Source organism: Eleutherodactylus coqui, chromosome 5 (genome assembly GCF_035609145.1).
Source record: "Eleutherodactylus coqui strain aEleCoq1 chromosome 5, aEleCoq1.hap1, whole genome shotgun sequence".
Lineage (NCBI taxonomy): Eukaryota > Metazoa > Chordata > Amphibia > Anura > Eleutherodactylidae > Eleutherodactylus > Eleutherodactylus coqui.
The window spans coordinates 55,672,942-55,691,539 of NC_089841.1; the positions used below are offsets into that span (position 1 = coordinate 55,672,942).

The 18,598-nt window shown below is 44.6% G+C and overlaps 1 protein-coding gene across 1 annotated transcript in view; it reads right to left on the bottom strand.

Moving 5' to 3' along the window:
• Window positions 1–222: 222 nt before the first annotated feature.
• Window positions 223–18,598, bottom strand: part of LMAN1 (lectin, mannose binding 1) — a 40,052-nt gene continuing 21,676 nt past the window's right edge. The window contains exons 8-13 of the mRNA XM_066602550.1: window positions 18,072–18,204; window positions 16,218–16,408; window positions 15,865–15,935; window positions 7,817–7,964; window positions 5,788–5,903; window positions 223–4,712 (exon numbers count right to left, since the gene is read on the bottom strand). Of these exons, the coding sequence (XP_066458647.1) occupies window positions 4,676–4,712; window positions 5,788–5,903; window positions 7,817–7,964; window positions 15,865–15,935; window positions 16,218–16,408; window positions 18,072–18,204 (696 nt within the window). The 3' untranslated portion in view covers window positions 223–4,675. The remainder of the gene's footprint in view (window positions 4,713–5,787; window positions 5,904–7,816; window positions 7,965–15,864; window positions 15,936–16,217; window positions 16,409–18,071; window positions 18,205–18,598) is intronic.

Consider the following 18,598-nt stretch of genomic DNA (forward strand, 5'->3'; position numbering starts at 1 on the left):
TCAGCAATCACCTTCGCTGCTTCCTTTAGTATCCTAGGTTTGTCTATTTGTCTGTCACAGAACCTATGCGTTAGACCCTTGTCCTTATCGCTGATTGTTCCAAGTTTCACCATGCTCAATCCCCATTGGGTAAGCAGCTTTCACCATTTAACTTTTTTTCTCTAAGTGTGGACAGAGCACACTAGTATACATTTATTCAAATCAATTCATTCCAGACACAAATTCATAATTTCATGTATTTATTCTTTGTTTAGAATAAAAAAAAAAAAAGGAAAAGAATAAAAAAAGACCCCAAAACATTTTACCCAATTTACAGAATTGAACTCTGTTCATACACAGATATATGCAGCTGTCCTATACACCTGTAACACTGGTTGTATTTGTCAGTTGCACACACAGTATTTGGAGGACAAATCAGGTGGATTATATGTGGATAACGCAAATACATCAGGGGAGTTATTAGTGCCCTAAATTTAGATAAACTACATCAGGTGGTCAGAAGCTGTGCCAAATTGATTGAACTGGCGCCATATGATAAATCTAGTGCATATTGCTAGACGTGTTAGGCACTTTTCATAATGCCACTTCTTGGCTACTTTACAAGAATATTTTGTGCCATTATGTTAACTGGCGCATTTCATGACTCTTATGGCCCCATCCACACTGTCTTTGGCAGCATCTGTTTAACGTATGGACTTCAAAAGTGTGTTCTGGCTTGACCACGGGTCTCTGGACCAGAACGCAGAGCATCATACGCACGTACATATACCGCCTTTTCCAAAACGGTCTAAAACACACAATATGTCTGGCGCACTGCATTTACGCCATTTTTTGGCACAACCTGAAGTATTTTGGTATATTTTGCTTAGTAAATCGTCCCTTTGTATTACAGGAAACACTGATAGACAGACACTATTGGCTGACAGTATTACAACATCTGTCTATGCCATAGGAAAATCAGCTGTCTGTTATATAATATCACATCTGCAATAACGGCACTCGTGTTCTGCATAGTTACTGCAGATTATTCTAGAATTTCAGGCCCTTTGCTTGGTTGTGCCAACTTTTAAAAATGTTCCTACAACTTTAAAAGGGCTGTCCAGAAGTGATAAAAAAACAATAGACTACTCATTCTAAAAGCACCACAATCCATGTCCAGGTTGTGTGTTGGATTGCAGCTCCACCCCATTCACTTCAATGGAGCCAAGCTGCAATACCAGATACAACCTGTAGTCAGAGGTGGTGCTGTGTCTGAAATCCACACCTTGGACGTTTCCTTCCAGTCGGGCCAGAGATGACCAAGAGGCACCTCTTTCTCAAGCACACTGTTTATCAATACTGGCATGTAAATCGCCAGACTAAATAAATGTGCCCTTATAAGCTAAGATCAGGGACTCTATAATGATGCGCCAAGTTTATTACAGTGGCTCATGCTGCATGGTAAATTTGGTGCCTCTTTAGACAGCTGTCTAACTTTGGCTCACTTTGCGTTTTATATATCTCAAATAGCACCTCTTCTCACAACATTTATTCTGCACTTTTGGTTAAATCGGTTATCCAGGACTTCAACTTTTAATGACTTACCCTGAGGATAGGTCATCAATAGATCAGCACTAGAGATAAGCGAACGTACTCGGTAAGGGCGATTTGGCAATCGAGCTTCGAGTATGCCAGGGGTGAGCGCGAGAGGGCGCGCGAGAGGGCGAGGGCGAGCTCCCCCCTGTTCCCCCCTGCCCCCCCCCGAGTACTTTTCACCCGAGTAGTGAAGTACTCGAAAATCGCGGTGCTTGATTGCGAAATCGCCCTTACCGAGTACGTTCGCTCATCTCTAATCAGCACGGTCTGCCGCTCAGGAACCCCACCAATCAGTTCACCCCCCCAGGCCCAATGTCAGTCCAGGCAGTGTTGTCAACATTGAAGCAGCTTGGTTTGGTATTACAGGCACAGCTCTCATAGAATTCAATCGGAGCTATGCCTGCAGTACCAAAGTGGGCCACTTCAATACGTACAGTGCTGTCTGCTACCAGCACTGTTCCCACTGACAATGGGCCTGGCAACAATCCCGAGCATCAGACCCCCACCGACCAATTATTAATGGCCTATCCTGATGCTAGGTCATCAATAGTAAGTGTTCGAGTCCCCCTTTAATGGGTTATCCAACCAGGACAACCCCCTTTCCAACTGTGATAAAACAACTATCCCGCTGGAATCAGATGATCACCAGGATTCCAGTTCTTGTAACTGCTGTTGGTCACCTGTTAAGGTTCAATGTAGAACTACATGACACTTAGTCCACCAGCGCAGTAGTCACTTTGTAGGAGCTTTAATTGGGAGTGGACTATCTTATTGATGTCTGCATGAGCAAACAAGACCATATGGACAGAAGTAGTCCTCTGCAGGCATCCCTACACTAACAGAACAATATATCCTCCCATGATTTTGTGGCATCTACTTTGATTAGAGGTGCGGCAATGATGTAAGAAATACCTAGATCCCACCTTTGTCAGATCTGCTAGGTGTCCAAAGGAGATTTCCGTTCACAATGTAAGAAGCAAGAGACTAAAAGACGACTAATAAGAGTTTAAATCAGTTTAGCCAACAACATGGATTCAGTCAATAGAGATTTGCACGAGGAAATACCGATGTCAGTTTAATGGTGTCTTAAAGGGGTTGCGCAAGATCAGGAAAACAGCGCCACAATTGTCCACATGTTGGTATTACAGCTCTATTCACTTCAAAGTGCCTGCCCAGGGTATGGCGCAGTTCCTGAAAGAAAGCGGCCATGTTTTCTATCCCTGTAATCGTTCCCAAAATGCTGGCACTGGCGTTCTGCACAAACTGTTGCGGCTGTAGATAGAGCATTAAGGGCGGCGTTGGGAGCGCTGAAATCCCGCCATGTATAAAGGTAAGTGCTGTACATTGTCTACAGTGATAAGAAAAGAGCTAGACATTTTATTCTGGACACGAGGAGATAAGATTTATAAGTAAGGCAGCAAAAATGACATTAGACAAGAACAAAAAGGTCTTACTTATATCTGATGCCCCACAGGTAGCAAGCCAATCCAGATGTTAATAGTACAACTGTAGGTGAGGGCGACCAACACATTAAGGGCCCATTCACACATCCTATTTTCCCATTGGACGGGCGTTCCACTTTTTAGCATTGCAGATATTCAATCTCCTCACTGCATTCCCACTGCGGTGGCGAGTTATTTCAGCATTGGACTATATGGCAGCAATGCATGCTGAGGGGCATAACAGCCAGAAAGGTTTGTGCCAGTTGTCAACCCAAAACCCATATAAGAAAGTGCGTTGGAAGCTGGGATAAAGGGCGACACGCATCACCAACACTTCTGGCTGCTGTGACTGTTGTAACAGTCTGCTGCAGTGCACACAGCATGAAGATACTGAAGAACATTCTCATACATGATCAATACTTTCATTTATTTTGCATTTTTGAAGGTCTGAATCAGCGTTTCCCAAACTCCGGTCCTCTCGACCTCCCAATACATCTGTTTTTCATGATTTCCTTAGAATTGTACATGTAACGTAATTATCGTCAGTGTGGCAGACATTGCTACAGGTATTCTCTCTATTAGATATCCTCAAATCGTAGGGAAGGGGGGGGGGGGTGTCAAGAGGACTGGAGTTTAGGAAACTCTGGTCTAAATCGACTCTTTACAACTAAATACCATTGTAGTTATTGGCACAAGTGATTGGCATCTGCCAGTACACCAGCTGTGGAAATTTCGAGACTGGCAACACTTTTGCTTCACTAATACTGGACTTTGGGGTTATATAAATAAAGCTGCTGAGTCATAAAAAAAAAGGCACACTATAATATAAACCGTAAGCCTCATTCACATGGCCGTATCACGGATCCATATGAAGGTGCCCACAGGCACATCTTACTTTTGATTATATGTCTATTTTCCGGTTTTCAGAATAGAATCGACCATGGATGTTTTCATTCTGGTTGCCATAGCTACATCACCCCGTTAACAGTTTATTTCTAGTGAGTGTGTCTGCATGCGTACTAAACGTCACCCATGTGAGTGTATTTATATATCTATTATAGACGACAGAAGAGAAGTGCATTTACATGTATACATAACTACATAGCCCTGGACGCAACCATGGCAACCAGAATAGAAACATTCATTATAATGTTTATTGTGCCGTTTTCCCTTTCATGACCAAACAACTCTCTTTATAAAAACAAACCCCTTTAAAATTCACCTTAAGTGCTTTTCTTCAGCCAAAATTCCCCCATAGAAAAGAAAAAGCACCTATCTTAATTAGAAATTAACATCAAATGAGCACATTTAGGGTAAATTAAACCTTTTCAACAAGGAGGCGGCAAAAAAAAAAAAAAAGTTTGCCCTGAGTCATAAAGGGTCGAACGCATAAAACAGACGAATGTTAACGTAACCGGATGCAGGATGATGGCGAGTTATCCTATGGATGAATTTTAAAAAATAGATTAAAAAAACTATATTTCTCTTCTCCTCCCAGATCGATGGCCGTTCTTTCAAGAAAGAAAATGGGTTCTCTCTCGCTTTCATTTCCCAAAACTTCAATAACTTAATCTAGGCAAACAATACTAAAAGAGTCCCTCATGTACAAACATATGCCAGGCAGAGAGCGGTATTCGCGTGCAAAGTGATGAGACTCATCAAAAGAACTTCTTGGCCGCTGCTTCTTGTTGACTTCTGCAAAACAAGAGAGGACAGTCAATAAAAGTGCAGTTCTTCTAGTAGGCAGACAACATAGGGCGGAGCTATGCATAGACAAGTCCAGTATCACAGGATCGCCCGGTCCTAATGAGGGAGCAAAAATACGTAACCCCAGCTCACAAAAAGGTCAAAGTTTAAAGTGAAGGTTATGTTTAATATGAGGGTCACAAAGATTGTTGCCTTGAAAACTTGTGCACTCAAAGGTTTCTGTCTTTCATACAGCAGGGAAGATCCACAGGATAGGGAATAACTTGCTGAATGGTAGGGATCTCACTGCTGAGACACCCCCTGATCTCAAGAAGGAGCATCCTGTATCCTCCTTAGGCTGGGTTTACATGGGACGGATTTGCCGCGGCTCCTAATCCCGAGATTAGCCAGCCATGTGGACAAGGTTTTGCAAAAATCTCGCCCACATGGGGAGGCCAATCCGTCGCGGCAAAGCCGGGTGGAACCGGTGATGCGGCACGGAATTGACAGCCGCAGCATGTCAATTCTTTTTTTTTCCCGTTGCGGCCTCACTGCTATCTATGGGGAGAGCAAGTCGCAACGGAATGCCGGCAGCTGAACCGCTCCAAAACCTGAGTTGAAATGCTACGGGTTCTGAAGCTGCAGCTCTCCTGCGGAAATGTTGCGGCTTTTCGGTACAGCCAAGCCGCGAGATTTCCGTCCTGTGGGAACCCAGTCTTACTGCAGAGCTATGGCAATACCCGCAGCAAGGAGGAAACCGAATAAGGCATCGGTCTCGTACACCCACTAGTGACCCCTGCAGTGATAGGAGAGCAGGACAAGGGAGTCCTCCACCCATCAGCAAGTTATCCTCTATTCTATGGAAAGGGAATAGCATGACATTGTGCTACAACACCTTTAAATACTGACAAGGACAAAGCCAACCCAGATTGAACATTAAGTAATAGCAACTGAATAATGCCGAAAGTTCTCAAAATGTTACGCCGGTCATAGAATAACCCGTGTAATAAGTGCTGAACATTTACAGATGCATTACTCTATCCAGGAGGAGAGTAAATCTACAAGGAGGACCTGCAGGACTCACTTGTACATGATGTAACTGATGAATAATACGCTCTGCACAGCTACAAAGATAAAGAAGTGCACTGTCGATAGACACGAGGGAACGGGAACTTCAGGGCATCGCTGTTTTTCGGATGGCTATAAGAAAGAAGAAAATGCTGGATTATAGAATACAATCAAAAAGGTAAACCGACTGACATTGTTATATGGTCACGCGGAATGCGATGTGGGAGTTAAATTTTAAAGCATAATTATACTGCAAGGCTGCATGCACAACAGTGTAGGCTTCAGAGAGGAAATCTCCCAGGATTTCCTGTTGGTTCAATACCGGCAAAGATCTCAGTTTGGAGATCAGCAGTTTGGGTAATCTAGGCCTTCTACCAGGCACTGTACAGCAATCTGATGGAGATACAACTATCTGCTTCCTCTGCTTTAGAGGAGCTCAGCTAAGCTGTTTTGAATGTGTCCGGTGACAATTTTTGCTAGGTTTCCAATGAAAAGCAGCAGAATAGTAAGTGCAGCTCTGGAGTATAATACAGGTAAACTCAGGGTAAGTAATGTACGTACACAGCGACTCCACTTTAAGCAGTTTAATCATGCATGAAAAAAGTAACACATGTAAAGGCCATGAACATCTGAGACAAGGAAAAAATGTTTTAAAATATATTATTGCAACTTTTTGCATCATTCCCAGATAGATTTCTCCTTCTGCAGCCCATAAGGGATCTTTTCACCCTTTTGCTGAGATGCTGAGGATTGTGTGAATATTCAATTGCAGAGGGCCTGTGCGATTACCCCCTCCTCCTGCAGACTGCTATGTGTTTGCTCCTCTCCCCATCTACATTCACACAGCAGCTGTGTGATCTGCACTACCTGAAGACTTGGATGCTTACCCAAATGGATCTGCTGTGCACAACTCCATCCTGCTTCATATTACCATCTCTAAAGGCCAAAAGGCACATGGCTGTATGCAAGATGCACCTAAGAAACCTGGGCGTAACTCACATCAGAAAGCAGACAAACACCAGTCTATCTGCTTGCTGACCTACATGGACATTGCACATTACATGTCCTATTTTTGTTGGTGAGAACCTAAACTATAATGGGGACAATTTTGGATCAAAGACAGAGGGAGGCAGATATTGGTCCAATCGAGGACCTGCATGGGGAGGAAATTTCGCAAATGACTCCCAAATTGTCTCTAAGTGAATGAGACAGATTGTCACAATTCTACTTCATACACGGGGTATAATATACTCCTGTGTTCTTACACAACATAGGAGCAAGGGAGAATCCCCTGTGCGTACGCTGCAAGTCCCACACCGCAGGATTAATGCACATGATGCAGCGTTGTCCAAAGTGGAGTAGATACTGCTCCGAAGTACAGTCTTTGATTAATGCTGTACATGGGATTAACCTAGATTTTACCCCATTAGTATGCATTCTGGGATATGTTAATGATCTAGCAGTGGAGGAGCGAGAACAGATAGCAGCAGCCAGACTCCTATACATTGCAAGAAAATGAATAGCTCAGCATTGGCTAGATGAGGCCTTCCCCACAATAGGGGAATTCAGAGAGAAGGTCAATTGACTCCTGCTATGGAAAAGAGGGATATACTTTAAAAGAAAGGCGGGACATAAATATGATAAGATATGAATAAAATTATTGAGAGCCCATGGTCTGAGGCCAATAAACCTACCTAGCAATAATCCACTTAGCTAATTCTAGGCAATTTTCCCAAATACTTGATATTGCATTTAGAAGTAAAAATGTTATTCTTAGTATAATAAGTCATGTCCTCTTTCATACAATATATTATGTCAGTAGTTACCAGAACTTGCTCTTTTGGAGCACTACTCAAGAAAAAAAAGAGATACTGGAAAAACCCAAGGATTGTCTACAGACAATAAATAAGAAGCACATGCAGAAGAGGATTTTATATACCTACAATTCACTACAGTTATGGAAGAACTTTTGTAAGAGGTTGGGGAAGAGCGCAGGAAAGCCTGCAGAGAACTGTCAATGGTATGGTGATGAGATAGAAAGTTACCATGTTCTTCTGTACTAGAGCCTCAATGTCCCTCTTCACCAGATGCAGATGTTCTTTGATGTCATTGAAGTGTTGTGTGTTCTCGTAGCCGGCAGCACCTCCATGCGGATTCCCACTGACCAGCCTTAAAGTTTCACCCATAGAGTTCCTATAAGAAAACAGACTTTTAATCCATTGACAACTTAACCAAGTTCTACGTAAAACCTTCATTGTGCACTTTTCTCAATACATGTCCATATATATTTACTGTGCCTGTAGAACACATTTTTTTATGCTATGCATATAGATTGATGTATTAGAGACCCCCCACTAGTAGCATGTTCCACCTTCTTTGGCCTTTAGACCAACAGCAATTCATCATAAGGCCCATTCACAGATATCAGAGAACCCAGAATGTGCCGCGAAAACCTTCCCCACCTTCCCCAGCCTGACAGGAAGGGGTCATCAATTCCTGCTGCTTGTGCCAAATCCTGACCTCCCATCAGCACGGTGCAATCTGGATTCATCTGACCAGGAGATGCTTTTCCGCTGCCCAGTGATACAATATTTGCATTATTTTGCCTACTGGTGTCTCGCCTTTCTATTTCTCATAGCAATGGCATTGGTTGTCTGCTGTTATAGCCCATCCGTGTAAGGAGCAGCAAAGTTGTGCATTCAGACGTGTTAGCTGGGGCACCAGCAGCTGCAATTTGCCTGACTGCCCCACGCATTCATCAGAACAATTCTTGACCTCCTCCTCTGACTCCTTTCAACGATAAATTGTTTATGCCCCAAGGATCCCTTTTCGCTGGATGTTTTTCTTCGATCACACCATTCTGTGTATACTCTCTACATCATTACAAGAGGCCCCCCCTCCCCCACAGTTGGCAATTATCTCCTAGCCCCGGCTAGTCTAGTACCAATGACCCATCCTCGTTGGAAGTCGCTCTGATCGCTGATTTCCCCATCTAATGTGGATTCACACTGAAACTGATCCACGGAAAACTTGTCACGGGATTTTATGTTGCACTCCGGGGTCACGGGGAGAATATCCATACAGGGAAGCTCCAATCATGAAAGGGTCGGGGGCTTTAATGAAGGGATCATTCCATTTATGTTACTAAATTTCCATATAGTGGTTGGATACAATGTAAGGTTCACTGGTGTTTGGGAGAAAGGGCTCCTACACAAAAGGAATGAAGTAGTTCTAAGAGAGACGCATCCCGTTGAGAAAAGCAAAGCTTTCCAAAAGAAATTAATACAGTTGTGCAAGAAATGAAGAGGCTTAAGGATAAGGAAAGATTTAGGGCTAAGGTCCAAGATTACATTGAACATAAGACAAACTCATTTCCCATATGTGCTCCTCCAGCGCTGGAACATTGTAGTCCTGGTTTTTCCCCCCCTGTTACTATAGAAGAAGAAGAAAAAAAAAAAAAAAAAAAAAAATCAAATTAAACTCCAGGCTGTGCCTCGGTGGCGGCCGTTTACACAGATCTGTAACGTGATCGGATCAGCGCGCACAAACATGCTGCTTAATCAATATGCTTGTATCACTCAGCCGTCCTGTTATGCTACGGTTTTTTGCTGTAAAGAAGATTAAGGTCTGTAACGGGAATATTTATCATGAGGAGGATTTTTTTTAATCCCTTTTCTACTTCTGGCAAAAGACACAAAAGAGCGAAAAAAAAATATCCCCAGTAACGGAATTTAGTCCGGAGACGCTTATTCGCTGTAACAACAAGGTGGTAAACAAAAGGAAATCAGTGGTACACTAAAAAGGACAAAGGCAAAGTCACAAGATGATGTCCTCCACTGTAAGACGACCTCTGGGACCTCCACAGATCACCCGAAGCGAGGGTCCTTTAGGCAATTCCTTTGACAGCAGCGCACCTCGTTTAAAAAGGACTATTCAGACTTAAAAAAAAAAGACAGGTAATCAATAGGTAATTAGCAAGGACCCGCTGCTGGGATCCCTGCCGATCAGCTGATTCCCGATGCCACTGTGGTCAGGGCAAGAAGCACCGGCCACAGCGCAGCGGACCGGGTTGGTACTGCAGCGCAGCTTCCAATGGATTCAATGAGGACTGCGTCTGCAATACCGAGTCCGGGCCGCTGTACTATGGTCAGCACTTTCTACTTCATGCACAGGGACAGCAGCCCTGGGAATCAGCTGATCAGAGCAGCGGATCCCTGCTGATCATTTATTGATGACCTGTTGGTCATAAGTAGAATTTAAAAAAAAAAAAAAAGGTCCTGGAACACCCCTTTAAGATCCCAAGTTATCCCAAGATTTAAACTTATCCTCAATCCTGTGGATAGGGGATAAGCGTCTGATCAGTAGGGGGTCTGACCTCTGAGACCACCACCGATCATGAGATCCGATAGCCCACATATGACTGGAGCAGCGGAGGAGCATGCAAGCATCTGCTCCATGGGAGTGTCTGATCGCTGCAGTCTGCTTCTCTTCGGCAGTCCCATAGAGATGAATGGAGGGGAAAGGCACATGTTTGGAAGTTGCTCCATCCAATGGCGAATAGGAGGCACATAGGAAATCCCTTTCTAGCGATCAGAGGGGGTTCCAGTTGTTGGACCCCCACCAATCACATCCACAGGATAGGAGATAATTTTAATTTATTTAACCCCTTTACCTCCAATGCATTCATCTTAAAGGAGCACTAACATATCAGACATCTGCTCCTCTACTAGCTTGGGTTAAGTCACATTTCATTAATATACTTGCATTGAAAATGTTGCTTTACCACTGTAAATAACGTTTGAGGTGGCTGCCATTAGGGGTCTCCCTTCCAACTTCTCTGCAATCCACACGTCGTTAAGTACAGAGCTTCAGTGGTAACAAGGACATTTCCATAGCAACAGGGGGCAGGGCCATTTTAACAGACAGCTCTCATGCACTTAGAAGCTGCAGGCTTACAGATCTGCAGACACTGTGATAAGGATCTCCAGAGTCTCTGCCTCTTCTGTGGTCACAGCGTGTGGGTGTGTGTGCAACTTACACACAAATTATAGTGGGTTTACTAACTATTTGACTGCCTAAATTGTCCAGGGAAAGCAGAGAGGCGGGCATTCCGATACTGCTGATTAGACCAAAGTGCAATGCAGCATGGGAATTAACGGCAAGGAAGTACAGTACAGGAAACTACTGATAGAATACTAGGTCCCCTGCCTGAAAGTGGTTAGATACCAGCAGAACAAAAAAAATTTGGGAAGACCCTGTGAAAGTCAGAACTTACAGATATGAAACAAGGTGCAAACAGCAACAAATGAGAGTAAGAAGAACCTGGTGCATTTAAGAAAACTTGTTGAACTCAGGTACGCTTTAACATTGCATTAAAGGGGTTGTTCAGTTGTAAACGATTAAAGGCCTATCTTCAGGATAGGTCATCCATGGTAGAGCGGTAGGATCCCCGCTGAGCAGTTGTTCTCAGGGCTGATGTCCCTCATGCAACGAGCAGATTTCTGCAGGAAGTAGACAGCTCCATTCTCACTGCAGTGGCCGGGCTTGGTACTACAGGCAGAGTTTCTATTCATTCCAATAGGAGCTTTGCCTGAAATATAAAGCCTGGCCAGTGCAGTGAGAATGGAGCTGTCTGCTTGGTGAAGAAATAAGCCTGGTGTACAGGCGCACCTGATTGTAATTTTTACGGGGTTGTCCAGTTGTAAACTAAGGGTATTTCAGTGCAATCAGCAAATAAAGATTAACAAAAAAAAGTTCAAGTCAGTTCAGAGGTGAAATCAATATGCGCATGAAGCTTAGACGACATTTACATGTTGAAATTGGCAATAGGCTTCATGCTAGGATTTAGCTGTAAGACGTAAATCCTCAGAGAAGCATATTAGATATTAACTGCTATTATTAAATCTTAAGCGACGCATCAAAACATGCAGAAGAAATCCACCAATCTGTACAAGAAAATTACTCCACGAATATGAGCAGCACACATAAGCGGATGCTCATTTATCTTCTGTTTTCTCCAAAGATGCCCAGAAACACCATTCTAATCTGGCCGGAGCACATTAAGGAGAGTTTAGAGGAAATATTAAATAAGAGACCTTAACTGGTAAATCTAATTTACTCACTTGGAATAAAGATTTGGAAAGAATTATTAAAGCAAAAGCTGCGCTGGAAAACAAAACTATGATAATCTTCAGAGTCCATCTGACCTACATAGTGACAACAGCGGCCAATGGAAGCATACGGACAAGCCTAGTGCCGTTATACAGAATATATTACTGTGGACACTTGTCCTAAGGGGAAATAATGGGTGTGGGGTACGGGGATACTTGGAGTCAATGGTGAAGCCATACTTGCCATTATGGAATTTCCCAGATAGAGAACCCATGGTGTGACTAGATGCATGCAGCCAAACTAGACCGGCAAATGGTTACTTACCAGTGATCACCATAGGTGGGCATGGTTTGGCTGCATGCATCCAGTCGCATCATTAGGTTTCATCCCTACTAGAGATGAGCGAGTATACTCACTAAAGGCACATTAGAGACGAGCGGGGAGATACTCAGCTAAGGCACTACTCGCTCGAGTAAAGATTCGGGGAGTGGCGGAGAGCGGCGGGGGAGAGCAGGGAGGAACGGAGGGGAGATCTCTCTTTCCCTCTGTTCCTCCCCGCTCTCCCCCGCTGGCCCACGAATCTTTAGAGACGAGCGGGGAGATACTCGGCTAAGGCACTACTCGCTTGAGTAATGTGCCTTAGCAAGTATACTCGCTCATCTCTAATCCCTACGCTTAATTCACATGGTTGTAGGTATGTTGCACTTAAGAAACCGTGTCGCAATTCACATAAGACAGCATTTGCCTATGTTTTGCCCAATCTCCATGGACCCTGCACATTGCTTGCCCTATCTGGTCCATGCAAATGTCTAAATACACTACACTAAAAAATTAATTGGACACCTGAACAAGAAACCTCTTGGTGTCAAATGTCTGGCAAGTTCTCTCAGAGAAGATGTATCGTGTACAATAGCGCAAGGAGTGTGGCATTGGACAGTTGAGCAGCGGAAGAATAATCTATGGAGTGAAGAATCGTGGTACTATACCTTCACACCAGATGGAGGTATTTGGTTCTCTTATGGTCTTGGGATGTTTTACGTGGCATGGTCTCAGTACGTTGGTTGTAGCGACAAGAACCACGAACACGGAGGTGTACCCTGACATCCTAGACAATAAAGTGCTGCCGACAATGTGGTAATACTTTGGGAACGGTCAGCCATACTTCCAACAAGACAACGCGCCTTGTCACAAAGGTAACGCTGTTTTACATTGGCTTGAGGATATGGCTGTCCCACGGTTGGACTGGCTGCACAGAGTCCCAACCTGAACCTACTGAACATCTCTGGGGTGAACTGGAAAATCGGATCAGAAAATATGAGAGAACTTGCCAGATGTTTACAGAATGAATGGAGGGAAATACCAGCTGAAGTATCAGACTTTAGTAGAGAGTATCCGATGTCATTAGACCCAAAGTAGCCCCACTAGGTATTACCATATGGAAACAAATACCACTTGATTCTTGCTCAGTTGTCCAATTATTTTTGATAGGATGGTGTAGGTTATTACAGGGATGTGTGATGTCCATGGACCGGCCTTTATATTTTAGAGGAGTGGATTCTGATATTGCAGCTTAGATCTGTTGAGTTTGACTTAACGGCAATACTAGACATAACCTGTGGACTGATGTGAAAGGAAGCAGCCATGTTTTTCCAGTCCTAAATAAACTCTTGAATGGAACAGGACAACTTATAAAGAAAACCACTATAGTACTTATTACACTCAGTGTCCAAAAAAAACTAAACTAGCACCTAAAACAAGTTGTCGGAATCCAATGAAACTTTATATGTGTAAGGGATTACAATATCAGAACACTAGGATAGTTTATTGCGCTAAATGGAACACTTGAAGGGAGGCTCTAGTACCCAGTTGTACCGCCTCTAGCTTGGATACAAGATTTGATACGGGATGCATGGAGGCTCTAGTACTCTGTTGTACCGCCTCTTCCTTGGATACAAGATGTGGTACGGGCGGGCATGGAGGCATACAGGTTCTGCATGGTATCCTGCGGCATATCTCTCCACATTTGCTCTAACTGAGCCTCTAGATCGTGCAAACTCGTACGCTGTCATAGATGGTGTCCCAGATGGTCGCATACATGTTCTATTGGTGATAAATCTAGCGACTGGGCAGCCAGGGAAGTGTGACAATGTTTTGGGACATTCCTGTGACCCCCTTGTGTGTGCGGCCGAGCATTATCCTGCTGGAAGCCGCCATGAGAGGAACGCATGTGGCTGCAGGATACCCTGAATATATCACTGAGCTTTCATTGCTCCTCGTACGGCTACTAGGGGTGACCGACTGTCGTATGCGATTCCCCTCAGGCCATCACACCAAAAGTGGGGGCAGGGTGCCGCTCCACAGCAAAGCAGGATTCCAGACACAAATATGGCTGTCGTCAGCGCACAAATTAAACCTGGATTCATTGCTGAAGACAATCTGGTTGCACTTCATAGCAGTCCAGTTTCGTTGTTCACTACACCATGGCAAATGGAGGCAACAGAGATGATGGTGGGTGTCAAAGTAGTACATGTAATGAGTACTGTGAAACTGAGTGTTCCTCAACCAAGTGCCTAGAAATGGTTCCGACAGACACAGGGATGTAACGATGGCGCCACTTATCTCTGGATAGCGGACAACAAAACTGAGCTGCTTGTGGTTGTCGGATGATCAGACACTCCCGGTTGTCTGTCAAGGGGTCCTAAGCCCGTTCACCTTGTGTGCCCTCACACACCCACTGGTCTCAACACCTCCTAACAGTCCGGTCAGACGATCCTCTCTACTGGTGGTCTGTCGGGGGTCCTAAGCCCGGTCACCTTGTGTGCCCTCACACACCCACTGGTCTCAACACCTCCTAACAGTCTAGTCAGACGCTCCTCTCTACTGGTGGTCTGTAGGGGGCGTCCTGAGCCCATTCACCTTGTGTGCCCTCACGCATCTTATGGTCCAACACCTTCTAACAGTCTGATCAGATGCTCCTCTCTACTGGTGGTCTGTCTGGGGTCCTGAGCCCGGTCACCTTGTGTGCCCTCACACATCGGCTGGGCCCAACACCTCCTACCAATCTGGTCAGAACGGCCGGTGGGGGACAATTCATTGATATGACTATCCAGCTTCTCACATCCCAATAATGCGCCCCTCTCAGACTCTGGTAACGGGGTGACATCTCTTCTCTGCGTTGTAGAGGCGTCTAGTGGTCAACGAGCTCTACACAAGTGGAAGAAGAGGTCACTACACACAAGGAGCCTCCGAGAGCCTCTTATAGGCCGGGGGGGGGGGGGGGGGGCACCACTTTTAGGGCCTCATCTAATCACACCATGACTCTATTCATTGGATATCTACCCGAGATGTAACGGCATGCAGAGTTTTGCAGCAAACTGACAACTCCGTCTAGGTGCTTCACTCTTGACAGTGAGTGTATGCAATACATATAAAAGTAGAATTAAATTAATTCTGGCGTCTATTAAGTTAAAGGGGATTGTGACACAAGATGCACAACTTCTATTCGAATGTGGGGCCTGGGGCAAACAGCTGATTGCCTCAGGTCCTGCTCTCAGCAACCCATCAATCAGCTGATTTTCTGCGGTAAGCCGTGGATATTCAAGTACTCCACTGCAGGACAAATGTTGTATTACAGGACAGCCATTCACATCCTGTAATACCTGTTCTGGGTCATAGAAGTGGGTTTGGAGCAGAGGACCCCACTTTATGACATCAGCCCCACTGAAATAAATGGAGTACTAAGTGCGCATGCTTGGCCAGCGCCTTATTCATTCTGACGTAATTGTGGGGGAACATTCGACCCCAGAGTGATAAGTATAAGGGGACACGGGACCGCCGTTCGAGATTGCCAAGAGTCTTAGCAGTGTGGCACTCACAATCAGAAAATTATTCCCTATCCTGTGGATAGGGAAAAACTCTGATCCTGGTACGACCCCTTTAAGAGGGAAAAAAAAAAACAAAACACAGGTAATAAGTCCCTTACCTCATTTCACTGACATGCTTGAAAACTTCCCTCTGACCGCTGAGTAAATTTTCGAGTTGCTGTTGAGAACCCTGGAAGGATCATAAATGGAGCTTAAGAATGGGAGGTTATAAGGAGTTTTCAGACAGATTCTACCTGGATGATACTTTGTTGTAATAGTCCTAGGAAATGCTATTAAGATGACGTTCCCCCCCGCCCATCTACATGGACACTCGCCGCTATTGTTCAATTAGGTGACTGGTTTTATAGAACATGTAATGTCTGATTTGTGTCTCTTCATGTTCCCCCTGATTGTAAAGTGTTGCCCAATATATTGATGCTATAGGAAGACCATTAATGAGAAGACACTCTACCTGCTGGACGGTTCCATCGCCTGCCGGCCTCCTGGCCATCTCTTCGGTAACTGCGTTGACATATCTCCGCTGCTCATCCAGGATCATGTCCAGCTGCCGGTTCAGCTGCTTTATTTCAAGATGAATACGGTTCTGGCCTTCAAAGATCTGCCTGAGCTCCCGATCATTTACAGACTCGAACATGTCATCCACTACAGCACCAGAGAAAGAAAAAAAAAATTAGGCCAAGACTTTAAAGAAATCTTTTTTTTTTTGCACAATCATGGAAGACATGGGCACACTACCCTGCAACAATAATAGCCATTTTATGCCCCCTTCATGGGTGGAAGGGTTTGTCCAGAAACGGCACCATGTCTGTCCATGGCCTGCATGTGGTATTGCATCTCAAGTGAAAGAAACTAAACTGCAATGCCAGACATAATATATGTGCAAAAGTGCCACCATTTCAGGAGAAACAGTAGCCCCTCATACCCAAAAGAAGAATCAATATCAGATCAGTGGGAGTCTGACTCCTAGCACCCCTGCCAATCAGCTGTTTGAGGGGTCTGTGGCCCCTTCATTGTATACCAGGGACAGTGCCATACATTGTGTAGTGGTGGTCCCTGGCACTGCAGCTCAAACCTCTTCACTTGAATGGGACTGAATTTCAGAAAGTTCTTGCAACCAGTGAAAGTAACATCACAGGCCTGAAGAAGAGGCCACAGCTGCCATCTGATAGTTGTGGCTGTGTCAGATGATCAGTGGGGTGCTGGGAGTCAAACCCTCAGCTAGTCAATCAATATTTAAAAGGTGTTTTCCAGGTTATTTCTATTGGGGATGTATTCTCTGGATAGGTCTTCAGTAGCCGATTGGCTGGGGTCTGCCACTCAAGAGCCCGACCAATCAGCTGTTCGGGCACTGGGTATCAGTGACACAACACACTAGGTTCGGAGCGGAAGCAGGTAAGGTCTGTGTAGTTTTTGGCATTTGTTTTTACTGGAAGCTGCAGATGCAATTACCAGCACTTGCCACTATAGAGAGGTCGGAGCCATCTGCCTTCACTCGTCCCGTGTGTTTTTCCAGTGACAGCGAACGAACGTATAAACAGCTGATAGGTCTAGATCCTGAGAAGCGAACCTAAACTGATCAACTATCCATGATCTATCCAGAGGACAGGTTATCAATAAAAACTGCCTGGAAAATCCCTTTTAAGTTTCAGAAAACCCATTTAATACCACTCTACAGTTAAGGGCCATTAACAAGAGACTATTATCGCTCACAATTCTTTGAAACAAACGTAACTGAGCGATAATCGCCCCCTGTACATGCAAAAAAGTGGTTTACTTCTAGTTCACACTGACTTTCAATCAGCATAACAAACTTTGCGGGATCCTTGCTGCGTGTAAATGCTCCCTGCTCATCTCTCTACATAGAATGTTCAAAGCTAAACTAAAATCCAGCGGTGTTCTCTACCTGTCTAAACGCTCTGCAACGACCTTAGCATCGACGTCAGTGCCTGTGCATGTGTTTAGACGACTGTCGCTCCGTCTAAATGGGACATTACTTCCTGATTATCAGGAGCGAGGAATGTGATGCTATTGGAGTGGTGTGCGCTCCTGCTCCAGCAGATGGATGGTGAAAGCATGGTTTAACCACTGGGGCCATGCAAGGGCCGGATAGTTGCAGGTGTCTGTATTAGACGATAGGCACTGCTATATCTGATCTTCCTTCAACCCTGCAAATTTCTGCAGCATGGCAAACACACTTCTCGGTTCGAATGTGAACCAGTAATGACGAATGGCTCAAACACGCATTCAATGGTTAGAGTGCAATGAGGACTATGCCTAGCGTAAATCAGCGCTGGTGTATACATGCCTTGGGGCTCCTTGAGCTCTGGGTGGTCTTTATTGTATTCATCTTTCCTCTTTTCCAGCTCTTGTTGGAAGTTGTCAAACTCCTCCTGGTACTTGTCCTTCTCTTCCTTGGGGATCTCTCCATCTACAGCGGGCTGAGAGACAACAGCGTTATATTCCTGCCTGTGTGCCGAGCACAGATCTCATCGGGACTGAAGGCCATAGAGAACCCCTCCACATACAGCAGGTTATTCATCAAACTAAAAAGATATCATGCTCATCATCTACAACCATATCTAACCATTCTGAGGCAGGACAGACACTAATCCGGAGGATTCACTATAGTAAGATCTTCACACTGGTGATTTTCACGTCTGTATTGGCAACTGACTGCACACAGACCCATTAGATCAGCGGCAGTATACAGACACGCATTATTTACACAGACTGTTAGAGAAAAAAAAAGTAGCAAGTCCTACCCTGGATGATAGCCACCTATTCAAGTCAACGGATGCGCAAAAAGAAAAAAAAAAAAAAATGGATGCATCT